Source organism: Drosophila mauritiana, chromosome X, assembly GCF_004382145.1.
Source record: "Drosophila mauritiana strain mau12 chromosome X, ASM438214v1, whole genome shotgun sequence".
Taxonomy (NCBI): domain Eukaryota; kingdom Metazoa; phylum Arthropoda; class Insecta; order Diptera; family Drosophilidae; genus Drosophila; species Drosophila mauritiana.
The window spans coordinates 13,373,945-13,399,647 of NC_046672.1; the positions used below are offsets into that span (position 1 = coordinate 13,373,945).

The 25,703-nt window shown below is 39.5% G+C and overlaps 2 protein-coding genes across 23 annotated transcripts; one reads left to right on the top strand and one right to left on the bottom strand.

Moving 5' to 3' along the window:
• Positions 1 to 1,004: 1,004 nt before the first annotated feature.
• LOC117148671 (protein-tyrosine sulfotransferase) lies at positions 1,005 to 13,941 on the top strand. 2 transcript variants are annotated; one of them, XM_033316187.1, is made up of 7 exons: positions 1,005 to 1,184; positions 3,535 to 3,665; positions 7,498 to 7,738; positions 8,262 to 8,441; positions 9,128 to 9,264; positions 9,331 to 9,529; positions 13,293 to 13,941. In XM_033316187.1, the coding sequence occupies exons 1-7, from the start codon at positions 1,026 to 1,028 to the stop codon at positions 13,716 to 13,718; spliced, it is 1,473 nt and encodes a 490-aa protein (XP_033172078.1). In that variant the 5' UTR covers positions 1,005 to 1,025; the 3' UTR covers positions 13,719 to 13,941. The 2 variants fall into 2 exon arrangements, with proteins under 2 accessions (XP_033172078.1, XP_033172080.1); XM_033316189.1 differs by having other exon boundaries at positions 9,331 to 9,491; positions 13,293 to 13,411.
• Positions 13,942 to 16,821: 2,880 nt separating this feature from the next.
• LOC117148672 (troponin T, skeletal muscle) lies at positions 16,822 to 25,677 on the bottom strand. Of its 21 annotated transcripts, none has more exons than XM_033316211.1 (10): positions 25,577 to 25,677; positions 23,294 to 23,341; positions 22,642 to 22,683; positions 20,685 to 20,708; positions 19,697 to 20,069; positions 18,679 to 18,897; positions 18,515 to 18,607; positions 18,369 to 18,449; positions 18,195 to 18,273; positions 16,822 to 17,414 (listed from the first exon to the last, which is right to left on the bottom strand). In XM_033316211.1, exons 2-10 carry the CDS (start codon positions 23,314 to 23,316, stop codon positions 17,158 to 17,160), a joined length of 1,191 nt encoding a protein of 396 aa, XP_033172102.1. In that variant the 5' UTR covers positions 23,317 to 23,341; positions 25,577 to 25,677; the 3' UTR covers positions 16,822 to 17,157. The 21 variants fall into 21 exon arrangements, with proteins under 21 accessions (XP_033172102.1, XP_033172085.1, XP_033172082.1 ...); XM_033316194.1 differs by having other exon boundaries at positions 19,700 to 20,069; positions 22,642 to 22,686; XM_033316191.1 differs by having other exon boundaries at positions 22,642 to 22,686.
• Between the last annotated feature and the right edge of the window lie 26 nt (positions 25,678 to 25,703).

Below are 25,703 nucleotides of genomic sequence, written 5' to 3' on the forward strand. Positions count from 1 at the left end.
AGCTTATATCAACCTGTTTGAGAAAATAGTTTAAAAACTGAGATTTTGTTCAAGTAAACATCCACATCCATGTTGCAATCTGTTTGCCACAGCGATATTTCCCCGTAGGCATCAGAGCATCGAATATCTTGGCGGCAAACAATAATCCGTGGCAAACCATTTAAATATGCTTAACGTAGTCTTTGCTTTTTCCGTTGCAGCGTGTTATCAATGTATATATATATATTGTGAGAATGCAATAAATGGAAAGCCAGGACTAGAAGAGTGATAAACGGGGGAACCTGCAGCAGCTGCTAGGATTGCCAGGACAGTCGGGACACTGCCAGGATTGCCAGGATCGTGTTCTGTTGTGTTGTGCTGCGTTGTTGGCCAAGCCGAGTTGTTGTTGCTGCTTCTGGCTGGCCAAAAAGGAGCAAACAAAAGGCGAGGCGATGCAAAGCAATCAACGTCATAAGCAGGAGCAGCAGCAGGACCAGAAACAGGAACAGAGACCAGAACACAGACCGGAACAGGACCACCAAGACCGTGGACGGAGTTATTGTGGTGGCACCGCCAAGCCGCCGCCGCATCAGCATCAGCACCAGTATCCTGCACTATAGGCACATCACCGCCAGCCCGTCCAACACCCAACAGCGCATCCTCCCGATATTCCCACCCTCCGCATCCTTGGCAAACAAGAGGAGCTGGCATCACAAGGAGCAACACGGCAAACGGGGCACTGGCAACAGCAACTGCCTTGCTGTAGCAAAAGCAAAAGCCAAAGCAAAACTCTCGCTTTGAGGACCTCAAGAAAACCAATTTACATATTTAAGCTTTGGGCAAACGTAGAGCGGAGTAGCAACTAGACGCAATCAATAGGAGCTGGGAAAATAAAAAGCGACGAGTGGGCGCCTCCGGGAAGAAGGTAGCAACCCCACACACCAGATCAGATCAGCTTGGAGCAGGCCGGAGTAGACCACAACATCGTCAACCGCCGTCATCCGAATCAAAGGCCAGTTATCTGCGACACCTAGACCACCGCCAGAATGCGACTGCCATATCGAAATAAGAAGGTCACCCTGTGGGTGCTCTTCGGCATCATCGTCATCACCATGTTCCTATTCAAATTCACCGAACTGCGGCCCACATGCCTCTTCAAGGTGGACGCCACCAACGAGCTCGCCTCCCAAATGGTTCGCGTTGAGGTATGTACCCCCAAATCGAACACAATCTGTTTGCCCCACACCCAACCAGCATATCCATCCTCCCATCCTTTCCGTTCCGGAACAAAAAGAAAAAATTGGAAAAGCGCACATAGTCACACCCCCGAACATCTACCTCCTTTGCTCCAAGGTGCGTGGCAAAAATGTAGGGATGTGAATTACGAAACGCGAAATATTTAAATTGAATCAAATGGTAAAAGGGCTGATATACCTGGCGGCAAGCAGCAATCAGTTCCTCACAGATTCTAGGCTTGCCTGATTTGATAATCCATTTTTGATGCCGAAATCAGTGGGATGCTGAGCACTTTCAATTCGAACTTGATGGGTTACTTGAATTCCTGCAGCCAAATTGGGCCTATTCCAGGACATTGCTCAGCATAGATGCTGTTTCAAGTTGGAACAAAAGAATGGATCTTTGGGCTTTGAAAGGGATCTACTATTGTTATATGCAAATGCCTCCATTTAGGAGTGATTCCCCAACTCTGTTAGCCCATGGAGCTCTACACTTTTGTGACGCACTGTGGCGTCCACTTCCCCTCGTGCTGACCAAGCCAAACAAAAACATTTGCAATGATAAATCAAAGGAAAAAATGCATGGGAGTAGAACCTTAGCTGGATAACTAATTTCATGTTGGCTGAGCACAGATGAAAATACAGCCACACCTCCCCATCCCGGAAAACACCAACCGCACACGCAAAACCAAAGCAAAAGTCATTCAGGGAATTTAACTGGTTATCGGATGACCGAACACGATTTTGTAAACATTAGTCGAGACCAAAATGGTCTCGTTGGAGTTGAAATGGTCGATGGCGTTGGGGTATATCCATTGATTAGCATTGGGAATATCGAAGGCGGAGGTCATAAGCAGCTTTCGACATGGGGAGGGAGCGGAATCGGAAGATGACGACTCCACAAAATGGAAGACAATGGAAAGCGACCGAGATGGTCAAATCATTTCCACAGAGCATTAACACATCCTTGGTTCCTTGGTTTTACACATGAAAGGGGCTTTAATTCCGGGGATTTTGTGGGTCCAATTATGTGGATGTGGATGTGGATGTGTAGCCATGGCTTAATTCGGCTATCATGCTGCATGCTGCATGCATAATTATAATTATTTGGACCCATCGATTTATATGGCATTGCATTAAATTCAATGCAATGCAATGCACACAGAAATTCATCTTATTTAATGGGAAACACACTGTTCAGCCAAAACAAATAGTATAAATTAATGCAAATGTTACTGCTTTCGGGTAATTAAGGAAGGATATAAATAAAAAATGCTTTAATTCCGTAGATTTGTGCGATATGGAAAATTTGAAGCCCAGGCGGGCAGGCAGCCTTTTCGAAATGCGAAATCAAAACGTGACTTAATTAACCCTCTCAAATTGGCTGACGTGCAACGCAGAAAGGCAAATTAATAGTAATCCAGGGATTAAATTGGTTGGGCGTTGACCAAGTAGTATATTTATAAACAAAGCACTACGAACAATGGGCTTAAATTTCATAGACTTTGGTTCAGCATGCAAATGAGCAGCAAAAGTGATTGATAATTTAATCCATCTTTACTTGGCAGAAGCAAAAATCAATTTTGTAGCTTAATTGGGGAAAACCAACAACAACAAGTATGAAACTAACATGGAATGAGTGTGAATTTCAAGTTTTGAGTTCGTTTAATTAATGCTATCACGAACAATATTAAATCTGTGTCAGTTCAAAATTCTATTTATCTTACAAAACACTTTGATTAGATACACTGCCACTTTTATCACCTTTCTAATTGAATGCTTATGATGTATGAAAGTCGATCGTTTTCCCATTAGGCGGTTGAAAAAAACCCCATCGCATTGTTTACCTTTGATAAGGTGTAAGGTGGCAAATTTATCACTGGCTTTTGGGCTAGCGAAAGATAAGGCTTCGTCCCCTTTTGGGGCTCCATATGGATAGCTCGCATCTATTTTTAGTAATGCCCATCACCTGTCGCCTCCACTTTGTATGTCTTCTGACGCTAATGCCCACGATGGCGTTGACACCTGCGCTCATTCAGCCAAAGAAGCCATCACCCACAATCCTCCCGGCTCTAGTTCCCATCATCATCATGATTATAATACAAATCATAATAATAATCATAATAATAATCATCATGGCCGTAAGCAAGAGCCATGCCATTTATTTTACGCCTGCAACTTTTCTCTAATTTCATTCCTCTTCTCTTATTTTTATGTTTTTTATCCACCTACACATTGACGTCGCGGATGCGGATGCGAAAACCCGGACACGGTTACGGTTACGGATACGGATGCGGATACGGAATACGGACACGTTCAGAAATACCTCACAGATGACAATCAACGCGTTTATTCATACAACCGTGAGATGCCATTAATATTCATAGGCGGCGTGCCGAGATCTGGGACGACTTTGATGCGCGCCATGCTGGATGCCCATCCCGATGTGCGGTAAGTCTGCTGCCCGGAAACCCCAGCTGCCCTGTGCTCACCTGCTCCTGAATCCTGCATCCTGAGTCCCGCAGCCTGGCTACTGGCTTCGCCCGTAACCGGATAATACCCTTTCCCACTGCGCGTCGCCTGTTCGATTTGATTGTTTGCCACAATGCCGCGGTCTCGGGGGCGAATGCTTCACTTCCTTCCTTCCTTCCTTCCCTCCTTCCTTCCTTGCATCCTCCCAATCCCAGGAGACGACGGAGGAGTCTTGCACATATCGGATATCAAAGGCGATTTATTGGTTTGCCATTGAACACGGGAAGGGTTGTATGTACAGTGATACATTAAGGGTTCCATGATGTTAAGTCATAATTAATAACTTGATCAGTTGTTCTTCCATATTACTCGTTACTCAAATACTCGTATTGAATAACATTTTCAATGGAATCAAAAGCGTTGAATTCCATTCATAAATGTATCCCCGTGGCGATGTTTTGTTAAAGGACTCGAAATCAATGCCGTCAATTTAATTAACATTTAATTTTTACCGAAGGGGAAACCCAATTTAAAGTTTGCCTTGTGTCACTTTTGCGTGGGAGAAGTCCTCTTCTTTGCCTTCGAGTTGTCGAGAACTTTGACATATCACAAATCTTTATTATTCAAAGATGTATTTTTGTAATGGCTTGAATGTCTCACTTTTGTAACGAAACGCCCTTTTCAAAATTGAATTTTCATGCGAAATGCATTCCAGGGCAATGACTGCCGTAATTTAGTAGGAATTTTCATTTTCCTGAATTGCGAGAAAAAGTTCGAAGAAAACTGCTTCCACTTTAGTAGTTCAGATATTTCACACGTATCGCATAGCACAATCAATTTATTTGTTGGGCTTTCTGTTTAAGCTGATCTCGTTTATTTCTTAGCTTTCTCTTGATTTAATACAAAAGAATATTTTTTAGTAAATCATGCTTTTAAAATAAAGTGCCTTATTCAATGTGAATTCCATTGCGTTCATTTGGAAGTGATTCAATGGGTAATATCCATCCCATCTCAGATGGCAATTTCCGCCACCTTGACATCTCATCAAAAGTTTGTTTACCATATTTTCCAAATCCTTTAAGCCATGAAATCCGCTAACCAAATTTCACACCTACTCTGAGCAGAATCAAACATTTGCCGACGAAGCCTTGGAAAAACATTCGAATTCCAAATAATTTCCTCTTCCGTTTTTGGGGGACCTTTTCTGCTTTTGCTTCAACTTCGGCTTTTGCACTGCCATAAAGTGTATTTCCACACCGCTCTCTATGGGGAAAATGTTGTAAATTTTAATATATACATTTCGTTCGGTTCGATTCGGTTTGGTTCGGGGTTCGGGGTTCGGTTCAACTCCCCAATTTCAATCTCCTTTCAACCTCATGCAGCCAGTCAGGCAGGCAAACCAATTCGATATATTCCGTTTCTGCCCTTTGGCAATTTTAATATTTTCTCTTTTTTTTTACTCTTCATCCTGGCCTGGCCTCCATTTGCGTATCTGTATCTGGTCCGGGTTTTATCTTTCCGGGCATACCTTCTGGCTGCTGCGATATATTATTATAATAATTTCTTAAGTCTCCCTTACGCATGAGTAATTAACCATGGAAGTAGCAAAAGGGTTTCCACGTGCTACAGCAACTAGTTTTTTTCTTTTTTTTTTTTTTTTTGTTAGCCCCTTATTTTATTAACAATTTGCCTTTTTGCCCGGCCCATTTCCAGACCATTTCGCTCCATCCTGTCGTCCCATCGCATCCGTGGCCTATCCTGCGTCCTGGATCCTGACATCAGGATGCTGGGATGCCTGGATGCCTCACTGCTTGGCTGGTTGACTTGCTGGCTGGCTGGCAGTTGGGGTCGCTTTTTCTGATGGCTGCACAGCGCAATTTCCGCTATTTAAAAACCGACTTCCCTTTCCCTCAAGGATCTCACGGATTTTAGTTACAGAATGGGTCCTCGTCCTTTGTTCGCCTTTGCAGGACTCCAAAAACGTGGGCGGTGCAAAGTGTAAAACTTGCCTAAGCGTATGTGGAGTAGGTCACCCTCGTTGCCCCGTTTCCTCGCCCTGTGGCGCTCCACATGCCCTCCTGGTTTTCAGATTAAATCTGGTTTTAGTATTTGTAGCATTTAGCATTTAGACTTGGCATCAACTAATTGAGTCTGGTGTAAGCCCCGAAACAATTTTGTGGGATTTGCATGGCGCTGGCACTGGAATGGGAATGTGGATGTGGATGTGTATGGAAATGGGCATGGGGATAGAGGGATACCCGCCGAGATGAAGAGGCTCCCATGCTGAGGTGCGAACAAATGTAATTGGTTGGGGCCAGATAAAGTTGTGACCCCGATTTAGATGGTGCAAAATAGGTGACTCCATGTTTTCGGGCTATAAAATTGCGGTTTTAATGGGATTTTTTGGGGGAAACTTTTGAAAATTCAGCCGGAAAATAATGTAGGGTAATTTGGGATTGATAACTTTATCTTGTTAGGTTTTTGGATTATTCAAGAGGCAACTAAACACGTCAACTATTTTGAATAGTTTTCTTAGTAATTGCGAGCACGTAAGTGTATAGATAACAACTTTAATTAACAAATAGATAATACAAGTTGACTTAAAACTTAAAAGTTTATAAATTTAAAATGCCAAGTTGACAAGGAAAGAGCGCGATAACTTTAAGTGCTTACTGAAATTCTGCACAATAAGTCGAATGTAACAAAATGGTTTATTAGTGTGTTAAAACAAAACATTAATATAGAATATGCTAATTAGAATCCACTACAAATTATTTGTTATTAACTCAAGCGGAGACCGTAATTGCTTAAACTATTGCTCAATTTCATTTAATTAAAAAAGGCAATTAACTTTGATTTAATTGCTCTCAAAATTGTGCGGTCACACAAATTAAATCAAATATTTGATTTGTATCTTTGACATTAAGGAGCAATGGATAAACAAGTAGTAATTAGTTTATTACCGCCCGCTACTGTTTTTGATATACGTTGATTAAATAATTTCGTATGGATCTCTGACGCACTTCAGTGGCCTCCAAAAATTGTTGAATCAACACAAGGCTTTGATTACTTTCCTTTGGGGTCATAAGTTCGAGTCGCTCTCCTTCTCATTTTTTTTTTTTTATTATTTTCAATTGCCGTTTGACTGGCGCTGCAGTGTGGGATATTTATGATAATTTACGCAATCAGGCAGTAATTTTTTGTGTGTGCTCTGAACTTGATTACGGAGCACTGCCGGCGGAAAATTCTAGAGCGGCAAACGAATCGTTTGAAGCCCTTTATAGTTCAGTGGTTTCTGCAGTCCTGGAAATCGGAGCGGGCCACACAGAAGAGGAGGGGACTCAAATGGGAGTTATGCACCAGACATGGAAACGCGACGGGAGACTCTGCTTCCACATCCACATCCGCTGGAGGGTAACCCAAAGAGCTAACAGCGGATGGCATACCATTACGTTTTGTCGATTGCATTAGAAGAGCAGAAGGATGAGGAGGAGTCGGTGGTGGAGGAGTCCCGAACTGGTCCCCTACTGGTCCCGTACTAACAAGTTGGTTAAGCTAGTTTAAGTAGGGGAACGTTATAAACAAATGCAACATTGAAATGATTGCAATCGTGTATTCCATTTGTGCTGCATTTTTTTACCCAACTGCTGAAAGCTTAGATTTCAAAATCCATAGATCCAACATGGCCAACAATGCACCCTATCCCCACGTGAACAGAAGCTGCCCCGCAGCCACTACTACTCCGCCGCTTTGTGTGTATATATTCTCATCTGTATTTATTATTTTTTTTTGCTTTTTGGGATCCTTGCAGCTGCGGGCAGGAAACCCGTGTCATTCCGCGCATCCTGCAGCTGCGCTCGCACTGGCTGAAGTCCGAGAAGGAGTCGCTCCGCCTGCAGGAGGCCGGCATCACCAAAGAGGTCATGAACAGTGCCATCGCGCAGTTCTGTCTGGAAATCATCGCCAAACACGGCGAGCCGGCGCCGCGCTTATGCAACAAGGATCCGCTGACGCTGAAAATGGGCTCCTATGTCATCGAGCTATTTCCGAACGTAAGCACCCGCGGCGATACAATTTCCCCATCCTCCCGCCGCATCCTGGACAAGCATCCACACGCGGAGCATAAAAAAACATAACCATATCAGTAATGCAATACCATTTTCATTTACCATATCTGAGTCTGGCATTTAAGCCATCCTCGGCCGTTGTCACAGAAATATCTCTTTTAATGGAAATTAACCGGGGTGGAGCACTGTCAGCCGAAAGAACGCCGAGGAGAGATAGCAACAAATATTTCATTAAACATGTTAAGCTGTCTCGACAAGCGATTTTAAATCTCTGCGGGCTTATAAAACCATCTTTGCTGTGTTATAATGTGATTAAAACGTCGTATTCATATTTACCGTGAAAGCGCATAAGCATAAAATATCAAAGTAGAAATGTAACATTTAAATGGAATGCATATACACTTGACTGTTAATATTTAAACACCGTTCCTTTTTTCATTTGTATTCAAAGTGTTAATCATATTTTTTTTCCGGGTGCACCTGTTACCTGTTTTTCTGCTCGTTACAGGCTAAATTCCTATTCATGGTGCGCGACGGCCGGGCGACAGTTCATTCGATTATATCGCGCAAGGTGACAATCACCGGCTTCGATTTGAGCAGCTACCGGCAGTGCATGCAGAAGTGGAACCACGCCATCGAGGTGATGCACGAGCAGTGCCGGGACATCGGCAAGGACCGCTGCATGATGGTGAGTGACTCACTAGTCCTGGCCACCCAGCCATCCAGTAGTCAGATGCTCACATGCCCACCTGGACACCATGCCATCTGGCCACCACGCCACCCATCTCAATCAACGATGATTAACTTGGTCGGGGTGCTGCAGTCTGGCACAGGAAATTAAGCGAGCTGACTTTTAAATTCGGCTGATGGCGGGTCTTAAAAAAAGTGTATATTTAAATGTGTTCGGGCGGCATTTAAAGTGTTAAGTATTTGCATTGCATTTTAAAGCCATTTAAGTAAGCATTATTCGCCTAAAGTGCTTATTTTTTATTTTCCGCAATAAAATTGCAGTATTTCAGTCGTAACAATGGAAATAATAGTCCGAATTGGGAATATTATACCTCGTTATGCTCGTAATTTAATTCCCAATCGATTGGCATTCAAATTTGGAAATACATTTTTTTTGCCATTTTTTGCAAATTTTTATGATGTTACCCCTTACCAAAAATGCAAAAATTAAGCCAAAAATTAATTTTTCTAAATCATTTAAGCGGTGATAGGGAAAGTTAGCTGAGGTTGTTAGCTGCACAAAACAGTCGATTTTTAAACTGTGAGCCCAATTTTATTGAAGTTATAGCCAAAATATTAAAAAAAAACACCATTCTCTTAAAAGTATCAGTGTTCATACTTATCAAATGTATTTCTCTCTGCCAGGTGTACTATGAGCAGCTGGTCCTGCATCCCGAGGAGTGGATGCGAAAGATACTGAAATTCCTGGACGTGCCATGGAACGATGCGGTGCTGCACCACGAGGAGTTCATAAACAAGCCGAACGGAGTGCCTCTGTCCAAGTGAGTGAAAATCGTAGAATTGCGAAGGGACCATGTCCATTAATTCAACATTGAACGCAATCACAGGGTGGAGCGTTCGTCGGACCAGGTTATCAAGCCGGTTAATCTGGAGGCGATGTCCAAATGGGTTGGCCAAATACCCGGCGACGTGGTGCGCGACATGGCCGACATAGCGCCCATGCTGTCCGTGCTCGGCTACGATCCGTACGCGAATCCGCCGGACTATGGTAAGCCAGATGCATGGGTGCAGGACAACACGTCGAAGGTAAGGTGCAACCCCGTCGGTTCTCGAATGCAAAACAAACTCAAAACACTGCCAAACAGCCACTTTTTTCATGTTACCACTACACCCAATCATCCCAGCACAACAGTGATGCCAATGTTTATGCCATGTTTAATTTCGAAGTTTCCATAATGTTGATTTCATAACTCTTATATTCTCTGCATAGTGTTTATTATTTGACTTTATTTCACTTTTACACCAAAATGCAAAACGGAATTTACTACAAACTATGTGGCTATGCGTTTATCAACTTTAAAATAATAATGAATAGAGCTTAAGCAAGCATTCTTTCCAATTTAGGGCTCTTAAGCTACTTCCATTGGTATCACCACTGTCAAACACAGGCAATTTCACTCTATCCCTATTCCACCAGCACCACCCACTGGAATCCCTTTTCGTGTCCTTTGTTTTTGTTGCTTGTCATTTTCCCAGGCTCTTGTTATCTTTCACCTTTCACTTTGGCTCTGGGCCGTTGCCGCTGCCTGTGTCATTGGCATATTTTGCACTTCCCTGCATAGCCCAAGCATATAACCCATACGCACCGTATACCATACCATACCATACCATACCATACCCCGCCAACCATCAAAAACCCACCCACTTACATCACACACATTGTGCAACTCGTTTTTATTTTTTTTAATATTTTTTTATCCTTCTACTCGATTGCGTTCTGTATGTGCGATTTGTGTTTTGCTTGTTTGTTTTGTGTTTTGCACTTCGCCTTCTCGTTTGTTGGTTGCACCTAGCGATTTTACTTTATATTTGGTTTCTTTTTCCGCCTTTTTTGTATTGTTCTTTTTCCAGCTACTTTGATTCATATATGTATGCATTGGCTGGGGTTACAAAGCCATGAAACTGAAAGGAATACCATTGATCGCAATGATGGTCGCTTGGTGGCGCCATCTATGTATGGTTGATGGCGTGCACATTGTGCGTTTAAAGATGGGAAAACCTATAAAATCTCTTGTTTTTTTTTTAAATCCTGGTATATTGTTCTTTTTTTAAATTCCTGGTATATATATGGAGTTCATATGAATTTAATCGAAATATAGTAGTCTATCGAGGGCAACGCGAAAAAATTGTACAGTTTTTTCTTACCTCAAAGGTGCAAACTTTCGGCGGAAAAATGTAATTTCATTATTTATTTAGCACTTTCTGCCGCTATATATTTTACCAATCGAATGATTTTTTGCACGCATTTTTATAATATTTGACATTCATATGCGTTCGTTTATGTCATCAATAGTTGCAAGAGTTGATTTCCTGAATAATTTATCAAGATCCCAAGTGACATTGCAGCATTCAAGAACAAATTAAATAAATTCAATGAAATAATTTGTATTTTTTGAGCAGATTTCCGCCGAGATAGTTAAACATTTAAGCATAAATGGTACATTTTACTTGGAAATAACCATTGATTATCAGATAAATGAGGAGTACAGTTAAGTTCATTGCTGCCTAGTGATTTTAATTAGATTATAATTGGTTTTTATGATTTGGCCAGGGATTCAAAGCTTTACGCAGCCACTTTCCTTTTAAGTTAGTGATTACATAGCTAACAGCTGTCGCCGCCGGCCGGCCAACTGAATTTCCAACTAACGTTTAATTGAAATTTTCGGTTAACTTGGCCATTTTTACCGACCTTTCACCCCCTGTCTCCCCAGCTGGCTCCTCTCCTCTTTTTTTTCTGTCCCACCCGTCGGCAACTGGTATCTCTGTTTGCAAGTGCATCCTGCTGAGTTATGCCCGGAGCAGCGAGGCGTTAAATTAGCTGCTAATTAATTAGTCCACTCCTCGTTACTCCGGACCACTCGACTCGAGTGGCGTTGAGTTAACTCAAGTTCAGCTATCTGCGCGCTGATTTACGCCTCCTTTTTTTCTCCAGCATATATCTGTATGTTCTGGAGCACTAAAGTTAATCACAAATTGTGAATTCGGGGTTATTATTAATAAAAAAAAGAAGAGTAGTATCAAATATAATTACACAAAACTGCAGAAACTTAAACTTCGGCTTGCCGAATTGATCGTTTCTTCTTGATTTTCGGTGTAATTTCTGATACTTCAACGCAACGATCAAAAATGAAAATTTTCACTCGATTTGCTGCACCTAGGCTGGGGAATTTTGTTTTGTCTTTTTTTTTTTGCGGTGCCAGTGGTTTGTTTTTTTTTATGATGTCCCCGATTTTTGTGCGTTTTTATTGGCTGTCACAGGCGCACTTTCTGTTTGACAGTTGCAATGGCAATGTTTCCGCGCTGCTGCCAGTGGTCTGTCGGTGGGCGGCAGCTGCGGAGGGGGCGTGGCCGTGGCTTGATGGCATAAGTGGCAATTTATACATGCACGCCACCGGCAGACGGCAGGGATGAAGGATGGAGGAATGGACAGCAAGGAGATGGAGGTGGATAAATGCTCACGGGAGCCGGACAAAGTTAAGTCAACTTTCGCAATCCCCGCCAGCTTGACAGCCATCCGATCCCATGCCACCCCATCGCATCGCAACCCATACCGATTCCAATCCCCATTTTTTTTTTTCAGTACTGCCTCACCGGTCAGTTATCCCTTTGCCCCCTCGCGGATGCCACGCAACGTGCCACGCAATTAATATCAATTGAGAGTCCGGCAATTTCATTATATTCCTTAATTTATGTTAATGGCAAATATTTTAATTAATTGACGGCTATGCGCCGCAACCCCCCATGCCCCATACCGTTTATTGGAAGAGAGGTGTCTGCAAACATTAAATATTTTAAACATATTTGCATATTTAATATTTATGCAAAAATTAAAAAGCGAGCGGCGGCAGTTGCCTTGCGTTGCATTGCAGCGGGGAAATTAAAATCAAATAACGAAACGTTAATACCCTGAGGTGGATGAGGTGGGTGGGCGAAAGGGAAAATAGAGTCGAAAGGAAAAACCGCACAAAGAAAGAAAATGTTGTGAAAATTACGCTCACGTTGTAAAAACAAGAGTTTGCGTTCAGCTGCATTTGTACAGGGAAAGATAAACAGCAATCAAATGGAAATCTAAAATATTTAACAACCGACAGAAAGCACGAATTAAACGAATTTGAATCGTTTTCATGCTGAATTTGCGAGAAAAGTCATTAAAACTAATGAGATGCGGAGATAGAATCTAAAAATAGGAGAGTATACAGCTTAGAGTTAAATTAAGAAACACATTTCTGTTCTTATAATAATCCCAAATTAATGTTCCACGAATCTTCTATGGTAACTTATCATTTTAAGTTCGCTTTAAACAACTCTTGCTAAAGTAAATATGCACAATAAGTGGGAAAGTCCACATTTTTTCCACATTTTATGTGGGACTGACAAAAATACTTAGAAACTGAAATAAGAGCCCAAGGCAGCTAAGGAATTTCCATAACTGTTTTTCTTGCGCTTTAATTTGCACAACTGCGACGTCGCAAAGTTGAACACCAAATTGTTGTGCTACCAAAGTTTTCGCTTTGACAGGCACTCAAACGTTTTGGCAGTCAAAAAAGAGGGGGCAGATGTATGCATATGCTGTATGCCACAAAGTGCCGCAGTTGCAGCAGCAGCAGCAGCAACAGCAGCAACATCAGTCGTAATGAGGAGGCCATCGGCAGCAGCTGCAATTGCACGGGAAATACACGATTTGCTGGGCTTTCGGTGGGGTGGGAGTGGGAGGCTTATTCACGCACAAGTGCGCCCATTATGAGTGCTTTAATTTGAATACGCATTTCGGTTCTGTCTCTACTTTCAGTTAAAGGCCAATCGAATGCTGTGGGAGAGTAAGGCGAAGCAAGTGCTGCAGATGTCATCCAGCGAGGATGACAACACGAACACCATCATCAACAATAGCAACAATAAGGATAACAACAATAATCAGTACACAATCAATAAAATTATACCAGAACAACACAGCAGACAGCGGCAACATGTACAGCAGCAGCATCTGCAACAGCAGCAATATCAGCGGCAGCAGCAACAGCAACAGCAGCAGCAGCAGCAGCAACAACGTGAGGAGGAGAGCGAGTCGGAAAGGGAAGCGGAACCGGATCGAGAACAACAATTGTTGCATCAAAAGCCAAAGGATGTCATTACGATAAAGCAGCTGCCATTAGCTGGCAGCAACAATAACAATATCAACAATAACAACATCATGGAGGACCCCATGGCGGATACATGATATCCGCACATACCCATAAGACTGCCGCGTGGCAAGCATTGAACCTGGCTAACTCTCTTGGCTGCCGATAAGGACAACGATAATGATAACTGTTGCTGCTGCTGTTGCAAGAAACCAATTTTAAATTGTATTAGCCGAGACCTTTACATGCTTGATACATATATGTATTTGCATATAATGTACGTGTATTAATGCTTCGTGAAGTTACCAAAAAAAAAAAGAAAAAAAACAGCAGAAAAGCAAACAATTAAGAAACAACAGAATAAGTAGTTACACTCTAAAGAACGTTTCGTGACGAAAAGACTTAAAGTTGCAGGGAGAAATGCCAATTTAAAAGCCAACCTCGCCCTGCGCCCTTTAATTCGTAGTAATTTAATTTATGCCTTAATTAATATCTCATAACTGGATTTACCTTAATGCGGGCTGGGCGTTGAATTATTAAATTTATTGTGCAATGAATTGCTTCATTTGGTCCATTGAAATGGTCAGTACAATTACTATTACCTTGATTACCAGCTAATCGTGTTCAACTGATAAGCTACTTAATTTAATGAAAAATTGCATTCATATAATTTAGTTTGAACTTTTGATTAAAAGCGATTTTTGAAATAATTTAAAGGCGACTAAATATGATAGTCTTTTGTTTAATCGTACGGTTGGCATTTACCCCTTCCCACGTCGTCTTACAGTCAAGAAACGCACTGTATGCCTAAATATTATTAAATGTGTTGCAAGATAAAATGATAACCACCAAAAGAAGCTGAAGAAAAAACGAGGAGTTTTTGCAATGAAGAAGATGCAGGAAATCCATTGCATACTCTCACCGACCTCGTTTACAATATGAAAAGATAACAAAAAATTTTAATTTAGTTTAGAACTCTTTTTAAGCCTTTTTTGTACGAATGTTTTTTGAGAGACTCGTGTCAGTTTATCACTTAGAACCCCTTTTTTTTGTATCTGTAATTGTGTACATAAAATATAAATATCTGAATTATGTTTCCCACTAATCGAATGAATCTCTACCTGAAATTCGTCTATGGGCTCGCGGAATCTTTATAGGTTTTTATAAGGAATACATTACAATATAACATTAAGCACTGTTTATAGTTTGCAAACGGTAGGACAAAGCAAAACGAAGTGTTTAGAAGTGTTAAATTTTTAACGAAAAGAGCTTTTAAGGTGTTTAGTTTAATAACTGTAATCGTATATTAAAATATTTGCTGCTGATGACAAAGAAAAAAAGACGTGAACTAGTATAGAAATATTACAATTTTGTAAACTTTTTTTTGTGTTGCAATAAATTGACTGAATGTAAAGAAAACCAATTTAATAAAACCATATATATATATATATCTATAAATGTATACCTTAAACTGAGTGTCTAAATGTATATGAAAGTTGTAATAGATTTTAAATGTATATGTGTGCGTGCAGTTAATGAGAGGAATCGAAGTTAGCTAAGCTAAATTATTTGGTCTAGGAAATTTACTTCAAACTCAAATGGCTGACATAGATCAGCAAAATAACGACGACAGAAATATTAGGTCAATGATTTATTTTTAAAATGAGAAATGACGGCTTTTGGACAGACTGTACTTACACTCGAAGTTTGACAGTTATTAAAGACTGTACATTTGAATTTTGACAGAATGACAGCTTCTGGGCTAACTGTATTTCCAACTTAAAATCTTTCCATCTTCCTCAGTCATTTGAATTTGAAGGTGGTTTTTTGTACCCATTTTTTTTTTTTTTTTTTTTTTTTTGTAGCAAGGAGAATATCCTTGCACACAGACAGACACTCACACAGACACACGAGCCTTGTCCGTCCTAACTGCTGTGTGTGTGGGCGAACAGGATGGCTATATTATGTACTTACTTGCCGTTAGCTTTGTGCTCAAAGAAAACTATTAATGTTTGTTTGTTATATTTAATTTCATGAAATAAAATGAGAATTGCTGACAATAAATAAGGAAAAATGATTGCTTAGAGGAAATTGAAGTTTATTTGATGGCGGCGATGGAAAATACCGCTAGCTCGCTAATAGCTAAGAGAACGTTGAAGGAAACGAAAGTCAAACATAATATAAAGGAGAAAAGTTTATATAAATGTGTGTTTTTTTGTAGTCACAGTGCGTGTCGCAATCATAAGACTATTCAGTTTTGTGATTAAAACCGCATCGAATTTGTGAACTATTATAAAAAATATATATAAATGTGAAACGTAAACTATTTTTGCTAGCTTTTAAGATGCATTTTTTTCTCAAAATTACGCCTGTATGTATGTAATATGCATAACTATCTTAATACCCATGTATTATATATATTATATTGTACATTTTTTTTGTGTGTGGAATTGCTGCAGTTAGGACAGGAATCCAGCCACCAATGTTGAGAAACTAACGATCTACTTGCAGCTGACAGACAATCAGAGTTTAAATGAACTTAAAATTACACTATATTGCACTCCGCTCCGTAATCCCAATATTATTAACCCAACCCGTTGACCCCAAAAATCCATCAAACCATAATGAAAAACGTATTTAGCCAATTGTAATCCGCGAAAATAGGTTAACTGTACGCTGCAAAGATCCGATATGGAAACGAATTAATTCTAATTACAACACATTTTCTGTGCGCAGTTTGTAGCCTAAGAAAATTGTACAATATTGTATTGATAACGACATCCCGGCAAAAGATAAACGATGAATCAAAAAAAAATATATATATATATCTACGAAATTATACTGTACAAGAAAAATAAAATCAACTGAGGAAACAATAAAAGTTAAACATAAATGTAAAATCATGCAACCGAAAAAGTAGTATTTATTTTATTTGGCTGGAAAATCGTTTAGGCTTGCAATTTCATATTGTTTTCGTAAAATTCTGGGTTCCAATACTAAATGGAAACTTTCAGAAAATTATAGAAAAGAGATCCACCCAGAAAACACCATCTTGGGCTAAAAGTTTACAAAGAACGCTGGGACTCCGTCCATCGTTGGATGAATATGTAGGTATCCACTATCCCCACTATGACGACGATGATCTGGAGACCCGATCGATACACACAGACATGCACACAAACAACAGAAAGTTTTCATAGATATGATGCCATAACACACTTTAATATCTTGATTGCTTATCTTTTTTTTTTTGGTTGCTTGTTTTTGGTTTTGCTAGTATTTGACTTAGTTGGTGTTGGTTTTGATGTTTTATTTTAAAAGAAATCTTACATTTCTCGATTCAATAAAAAAGATGTTGAGTTTTTGATTTTGAATAGCAAGTTGTTGGGCGAATAAGCTAAGATATCATAACTACTTAGTTCATTCTTTTACTTTTATTAAAATTGTTTGGCTTTGGTATTTAAATGTAGTGTTTGTTTTTACGAAAAGTGGTGAAGGAAAGTGGTGCGCGAGGGCGGGCCCAGAGTGTGGATTGGTCTATTCCTCCTCCTCCTCTTCCTCTTCTTCCTCCTCCTCCTCTTCCTCCTCCTCTTCCTCTTCTTCCTCCTCTTCCTCCTCCTCCTCCTCCTCATCCTCCTCGGCCTCCTCATCTTCCTCCTCAACGACCTCCTCCTCGACCTCCTCATCATCCTCGACGATGTCCTCATCGGCCTTGGCGTCCTCCTCGCCTTCGGGTGTCTCGGGCTCACCGGCCTTCTTGCCTGGTCGCTCGCCGAACCACTTTGGCAGTTTGGCTATGGATTAAAAGTATCGGATTACAATTAGCATATTGCTGGTACAAATCGAAATAGTAAGATAATCGAAACAAATCGACAGGAAACAGAAAAAATCATAATAAAACACAGCACGACAATGAACAAATTAATGAATGTTGTTCTGTTGTTGTCGTCCCTTTGGAAGGGGTACAGTTGATCCCCATTTACCCTAGCTACGTAACTCGCATCTGATCTAAAGTACATACATTTTTGACGGCCGGTGTATTGCTCCTTCTTCTCGTTCCAGATCTTCTCGCTCGAGTCCTTGGAGATCTCATCCCAGCCCTGTGTGTAGTAATAGTGTTGTGTTCGTGTTTTGGTGTGTGATTTTATGAGCACAGTACAACATACAGTTGACAATTATGAAATATGGTACATAAAACATAGAAAGAGATAAAAAGAGAGTAGACGTTAGGTGCGATATTGGTTGTCAGCCGCCCAGAAAGACCAAAATATACCCCAGTTTCTTGTCAATTCTGTTACGTAATTGCATTGACGACCCAACCTTTTGACGTTACTGTACTTTTGATAGAGTTTCAAACATGATTTACTTTTGGTAGCCTATAAAATACCCAGCCCTTATTTTACCGTGACTGTACTTTTAGTAGTGTTGGAACCACCTCAACTTTTGACATGACTGTACTTTCGGTGGTAGTGATACGAACAAAAAACATAGTTTATGATGTAAACATAAAACAATAGATAGATAGATACAGAAGAAGAGAGACACGTAGGCGTGAATGTTTCAGCGACGCTTACATTTTGTGCGCTGAGTGAATCTTTCCTGTCTTTCTTGCCAGGTCTTTTCTAAGGTTTCCGCATAGACCGTATTATAGCCCTAAATGTGCGTAATATTGATACAGTTTTATAAAGAGGCAACCCAAAAAAATACCCAAGTATAGTTAGCTTTAGAGAGGATACCCAAATACTTACACCCTCGAAGAGCTTCTTCTTGTCGTCATAAGAGCGGGTGTCCACACGTCGCTCATACTTGGAGGCGACTTGGATCTTGGGCTGTGGGGAAACGTGGCACGTTAGCTATGTGTTCCAGGGATCTGCTAAAAGTAAGGCTAACTTACCGGGTATTTGCCAGTCAATGCTTCCGGGTCGAGACCCTTCTTCAAGGCTTTGTGCCTGAGCTGTTGCTTCTGTCTTTCCTTCAACTCTTTCAACTGTCAATGGACACGGGTGTCAGTAAATGTGTTCCCTTGAGGATTATAGGCCTAAGCCAAGTGGTACTCACATCGTAGTCCTGACGTTTCTGCCTTTCTTCCAAGTCATACTTCTCAGTTTCCAATTTGACAATGAGCTCCCACAGCTCCTGGGCCTTCTCGCGCAGCTTAGCCTCGCCGAATCCTTCGATGGCCAAGGGCTTGATGCGGAACGACAGCGAGATCTTCTTCTCCTCCTCCAACTGTTCCTTAGTCTTGTTGCGTTCCATGGCGGCGGACGAGAGTCCCAACTATTTTTTTGTTTCATGTGGCGAGTTTTTTTTTTTTTTTGGTTCGATTCGAATTTCGCGCAGGATGCGTTTTAATATTTGTTTTTAGTTTTGTTTTGCATAGCAGACACATTTCGTTGTGTTTTTATATATATGTAGTTATATATATATTTTTTTTCGATTTTTCGGATTTTTGAGATTTGATTTTTGGTACGTGCGGTACAAACGTGGTGAGAGACAAACAGTGAGAGAGATAGACACACACAGAGAAAAGAGCGCAAAACAAAGTGATATTTTGTTTGTTCGTGTTTGGTGTGTGTACATGCGTGTGTTTGTTTTGTTTGTTGTGTAAAAGAAAAAAGAAAACAAAAAAAATGTTTTGTTGTTTCAGTTTCACATTACAGTGTAGTGTTTTAAAGGCATATTTTTAAGCGATCGATATGAACACAGACGATTAACGATTGAGAAATGTCGGAATGATCGATTTTGGAATCAAATACAATGGATAAACGGTTGTGAATGATCGATGGAGCCAAAAAACACAAACGATTAACGATTGTGGATGATCGATTCGGGCGCAACACAAACGATTAAGGATTACAAATGATCGATGAATTCAAAAACCGACGATTGATGATTGATGGACACGACGGGTGGCAAATGAGGAGTTGATATGGAATTGATTTGGAATCAAATATAAAATAAAAAGAACGAAAAAGAAGAAAACGAAAACAGGAAGAGAGAGAGAGAGACAAATGGGGGGAGGTGGGAAGACGGAGGCGTATCAGCAACCGGCATTGATGAAATCTCATATAATTACCACGCCTGCATCCTTCTTGGCAATGGTGAAGTTGGGGCCCTTCTTGTCCTTGTCCTTCATGGCCTGCAGCATAGCCTGGCGCTTCTTCTCGGCCTCCTCGAGACGCATGCGCTTCTCCTCGATCTCGCGCTGCTTCTTCTCCTCAGCCTCACGGACACGGCGCTCCTCCTCCTCCTTCTTGCGCTGGGCCATCTTTTGCTCCTCCTCGGCGCGGGTGACCTTGCGCTTGGCCTGCTTCTCCTTCAGCTTCTTCAGCTCATCCTCCTCCTTGGATCTCTGTTTGCGCCACTCGGTGATGTATTCTTTCAGCTGATCATCGAGGTCGGAGCGCTTCTGGTCCTGACGCTTGATGAACTCTGGGTCGCCCTCTCCTCTGATGATCGTTACGGTTCGGGAATGAGAAAGAACTCGATTAGTTAAATCTGTCGGATCGTGATCACTTTCTTCGATAGCCACTAGTACTACGAGTAATGTCTAGGCACTAAAATTAATTACAGAATTTTGACGGAATTTCTAACGGCCTGTTTATTTGTTTGGTGATTATATTTAGATTATTTGGTTCGATTTGGTTCCGAAAGTCAAAGAGTTGTTTTTACAATTAGTATCCACCAAAGTGCTGATGTGAGAAAGCATTAGATAACTACATTCTACGTATGGCAATACTACTACTCTAGTTATAAAAAAAAATACAGAAACAGAACAGAAACACACCAAAAAAGATAGGGGGATTGCTTCGATGGCACTGGAGTGGTGAGTTGTGGTGAGTAAGAGTTTGTGTTGAGTAGTGCTTGCTACAGAGGTACAGTTTACACCTTAGAAACTATTTTATTTATTTTTTTAATTTTTTTTTATTTGGTTTTGAGTGTTTTACTGGACACGCACAGGCGGATTAATCGGGGACGATCTTAAGATAACTCTAAGGGTTTAGTCTTGGTTAGCGTTCTGGTTTCATTTGTTGTTCACATTTGTTTTTTGTACATAGACTTACTCGGCTGGTGTCTGAGGTGGTTTTCTATACGTGAGGCATTGAGGTGGCAACAAACATGGAGGTGGTGATATTTTTTATTTATATATATATTGGTTTTGTGTTTCAAAAATTGACAAATTCACGATGGTTTCGATTGATTGATTGATATTTGTTGTGGGTTTCGGTTCGAAAAGTTCATACAAAATGCGATTGTTTTCGTTATTTCAGTTTTCAAACAAAAAGGAACGTTGAAAAGAAAGAGAAAAACGGTTGGTTGTTTTAAAAAATTCATTTCAAAATATATTGGTTTGTTTGTTGTTTTTTTTTTTTTTGGTAAACGAAATGAAAGAAGAAGATAAGATGGGGAATATATATAGAGAGATATTTGCATAAAAGGTTGAAAGAATAATTAATTTTGTAATGGTTGGTACGTAATTGTTTTTGGTTTGGTTTTGTTTGTTGTTTTCTGGTTGGTTGTTGTTCTAAAGAAAACTCAAAAATGATTCCAAGCAACGAATCTTTGTACAGTATGAACTGGAACTGGTACTGGAGCTGGTTCTGGAACTGGAACTGGTTCTCTGATGCATATGGAGCAGAAATGCACACACAAAAACTTGAAATTTTGTTCAATTTGTTTCAGAAATTGGCAAACGAGCATATACGTAATTTTGGGGCCAGGCAAATAGTAATTTGGGAAAAAAAAACTTTTATACAGATATGTGGGATCTTTATAGGTCTTTCTTTCTTCGTTTCATTGGTTTCTCACACAATTTACTTACTTCCTGCAACAAGAACGAGATCAAAAAGAGATGGAAGAGAGAAAGAGAGAGATAAACAGAATTGATATCAATGATTTCCAAGTCTTATAGGCAACAACACTTTTGCTAAGCCAGGCCAGCGATAGGCAGAAAGTTAACTTTTGGTCAAAAGTCTTTTTTTAGAATTTGGAAATTGCGTTTTACGGCTTTGGAAATGTATTATCTTGTGGGGAGAGTCGGGAGATACGATGGTAAAAATAGATAGACAGATAGACAAAAGACGTGTTACAAGTGATACAAAAATACACACTAAAAATCCGACTGGGTTCAAAATAATAGTGCAATTTTTGAATGATAAATAAATATACGCAATGGATAGGTAGGAATTTAGTTGTTTAAAACTTAAAATTGGTATTAATATTAATAAATAAATTAATTATTATCTATTTTGTACCAATTTCATTAAAATGGATGATCTACGTATACGCAATATTTTGCTTTTTTTATAGAAAACTACCATTATTTTGAACACAGTTTCATACACATGTGGGTGGTGGGGATACACACAGCTTTTATATACACAATTTGCCAATTTTTCGCTAGGTTTTTTTTGGGAGGGGGTATGAACTATGAACTCGCTGCTTGAGTGGGTGTGGAGTGAACAGTGGGTGGGTGGGGTGGTTTGCTCTCGGGTTCCATTAGTAAATTTTGTACAATTATCGGATATTGATTTTGTGATCGTATACTTTTAATTCTAAATTCAATTTTGGTTTTTATAGACACACACAACAACACATTGAAAACAAAAACCAAAAGAAATAACAAAAATGTACACAAAACAGAATAAAAAATAAAAACTAAAGAATAATTAATAAACAAATAAAATTATTCACAGACGAGTACACAAAACAAAAATGTTGGGTTGGTTTCGGGTTTCTGGGTGTTTTTTTGTTTAATCTTTTTTGGGGAATACATATTTCTACCAATTTTAAAAAGGCTGTTTTTTTTCATTGCAGACATTGACAAAATACAACACATATAGAAAATTTGGAATACAAAATGGTGGGCAAGGTTCGGTTTCGAAAAAAATCAAAAAATTGGTTATAGTTAGGGCAAAAAAAAAAAGATAGACATAAGTGAACACCAATCGAGTTCTTTAGGCTGCTGCACCAAAACCAACAAAAGATGTCGACAAAAATCGGCAACAAAAATGTACTTACGTCTCCTCGCGGGTTTCCTCGACAACCTCCTCCTCCTCGGAGCTGCTTTCGAGTTCGTAATTAAACGAATTCATTTTTTTCGATATTTTTTGGTTTTAGATTTTTGAATAAGGTGTTTTTTTATATATTTTGGAGTGAAAGTGCAGGGTTACACACGGCACACGGGTGCAGAGGTGATATTGTTGATTTGTTGTTGAATTGTCGTGTGGTTGTTGTTGAATAGTTGTTGATTGTTATTAGTTGTTGATTTCAAAAGAAACGAAACGACAACATTAGCGGTTGTTCGAACAGATTCATGGGTTGTGGTTGTGGTTGTGGAGGTTTTTGGGATCGTGGTCGGTTTTTCGGTTCGGGTTCAGGGATGACAATGCGTGGAAATAGAGAGAAAGGAGTACAGATCAAAATAGGTGCCACTGGTAAACGTGATTACAAAAAGTTCTCTTACAAGAATCCACAAAAATCTGGTCGTTGAATTAGTTAGTACGTATAACAATAAGGGTTCAAACGAGACCTTCGAATACTTCTCTTCAACATTGCTACTTTACTTAAGTTATCTGTTTACTTTACACACTTTTAAATCTGGTTCGCGGTCATACGCGTCGTATACTTAATATTTGCATCGTCTCCTACATTTCCCATGGGTTCTACTTACGTGTACTCTTCATCGTCGGACATGGCTACGGTTTAGGGTTGAAAAAACCTGCAATAACAATATACAGAAGAGAAAATGTTTAGTTAAGTCTTTATATGCATATATTTAAGATAAAATTAGGAAGCCATTGTAATAGAATAGAAAAGACACCAAAAACGTGAATGTGTTCCATTATTATAGTTCTTTTTGAATTCAATTGATATAAACAATAATGCTTATTAAATATAACCCCTTTTTTTAACAAAAGCAGCAACAACAATAGAGCAGCGAAATACAGGTGTACGAACAAATCAACTAATGATTGCCCTTTTTGATAACCCCTTGTCTATTTTCTATTCAGGGTTTCACTGTACTTGAAGCTGCCTTTGATCGCCCTGCGATAACTCTATAATTAGACGGATCTGTCCCCCTATATATATATATATATATATATATATATATATATGCGATTCCGCTGTGTATATGTAGGCAGGGCGACCTGTCTTTTTATAGCCGGCAACAATGTCGTCCTCACATCATAATCTTCCAAATTCAAGAAGAAAAAAATAAACGATAAATTCCGTACGCTCTGCTCTAAAATTATTTAATTTCCCATGCTATCTATATCCACATATATATCTGTGTGTGTGCGAAAGAGAGAGCCGTAGTCCAATCTATGTATATCGGTGGTTTTTTCTTTTTCCTCCGATTTTTTCTCAATTAAAAATAGACTTTGGGGCAGTATTGAATTTCCCGAAAGCCGAAAGCTTCCGAAAACATCAAAAAGCTTCGGCGAAAGCCTTTTTTGAAAATTTTCGGTTTTTTTTACCTTGGCACTAAATCGGAAAATCTAGAGAAGCTTTTGAATTTATATATACGTATATATATATTTGGGCGTACTGGTGTGGAATGAAAAGAAAATCAAATCAAATGCCATTCACAGATCGCCTGCATATATATGCCAGTTATTATGCCACGAATTTATATATTTAATATGCTATTTGAAATGTCTGTGAATATGAATATTCTATTTCTATAATCTTTGCACTTTTGCGTGGAAATGCAATTGCTGAGCTTATATTTTTAGCCGTAGATAAACTGGGTCAGTTTCGGGGGAAGTGCTTGCAAATGATGTGAAATGTATTAGGAAAAGTTCTGGAAAAATTGTACAAACTTTTCGATTGAAACTGGTATTGATCTGAATATTCACCTACCTATCGTCTTATCAAACTTACAATTACAAAAATTTATGTTTAGTATGCTTTCAAAAACATGGCTTTGAATCTTACTTTTTGTCTTTTCAAGTTCAAAGTTTAAGTAAGTGTTAGCTACTTCCTGTCTAACAACACTAAACTGTCATATGCTGTTTTTATATCCTGTCATCATATCCTTGTCGAATTTACTCTAAAAATTTCCCTTTCTATAACTCGATCTATCTGTTTCCATTTATAGTCCTATATATATCCTCCAAAAATCTCCAGATCTCTATTCGCCATCGATCTTGTGTGGGTGGCTATAGTTCCGTCTCGTTTTCGCCTATTCTATATCTTTAAAATCTGATTGGCGCCTGCGCGAAAAGCTATAGAAAAAAGTTTTCACTCTGCGTATCTGTGTGTGTGTGTTTTTGTGTGTGTGTGTGTGTATCTTGGACATTTTGCCAAGGTAAAAACACACTCGCGCACACATACGAATCGAATTTATTTTTAAAATTCGTCGAAAAAAATTTGAGAACTTTTCCTCTCAGATCATATAACACTTTCAGAAAGCAAAAAGATATACATATATATTTATATGTATAGATTCCTGTCTGGCATTGTTGTTGCTTTTGATTTTGTTGTTGTTGTTGCTGCTGCGGCTAATCCTGTTGTTGTAGTTGCCGTTGAATATTGTTTTTGGCGCCGCCAATGCCTGGGCGAATTTTTTCAAATTATTTTTAGCCTTTAGCCATTATGAAAAAAAAAAGTTAAAAAAAAAAATTTTTTGAAAAAGTTGGCTTCAGAGTTCGTTTTTGGTGGCTTTTAAGTCAAGTTATTGGCACTATTTGTTCGTAGATTGCACTTTAAAAAAATTTCAAAAAAAATAGAATGTTATATAACACTAGGATTTTCCAATTCGTAACTTTCTTTTGTTGATGTTCGTGGTTCGTGGTTTATTCCCAAAGGATTCGGTTTTCTCGTTTTCGATAACTTTCTTTTCGTTTTTAGGCACACAAGTTTATTATATTTTCTTTTTCTTTTTTGGTGATGCAGCATTTGAAGGAGATGTGAAGCAGCAGTAGAGCAGAAACAGAAAAAAAAAACTTACTTAGGGAGAAAAACAAATTGAATTGAAGTCCGAGCAGCTGACGTCGTAGGAGCGAATGCTGCGGTTCGACTAACCAAACTGACGATGAAAAGCGCTGCTACACGTTATGTTAAAGAATTTTTCGTCG

Coding starts and splice junctions, on each gene's coding strand:
- LOC117148672 (XM_033316191.1), bottom strand. CDS start 23,316: ATGTCCGACGATGAAGAGTACAC. Junction 18,608..18,678: donor AGAAACGTCAGGACTACGAT/GTGAGTACCACT, acceptor GTCCATTGACAG/TTGAAAGAGTTGAAGGAAAG. Junction 17,415..18,194: donor ATTCACTCAGCGCACAAAAT/GTAAGCGTCGCT, acceptor TTTAATCCATAG/CCAAACTGCCAAAGTGGTTC.
- LOC117148671 (XM_033316187.1), top strand. CDS start 1,026: ATGCGACTGCCATATCGAAATAAGAAGGTCACCCTGTGGGTGCTCTTC. Junction 3,666..7,497: donor GATGCCCATCCCGATGTGCG/GTAAGTCTGCTG, acceptor GGATCCTTGCAG/CTGCGGGCAGGAAACCCGTG. Junction 9,530..13,292: donor TGCAGGACAACACGTCGAAG/GTAAGGTGCAAC, acceptor CTCTACTTTCAG/TTAAAGGCCAATCGAATGCT.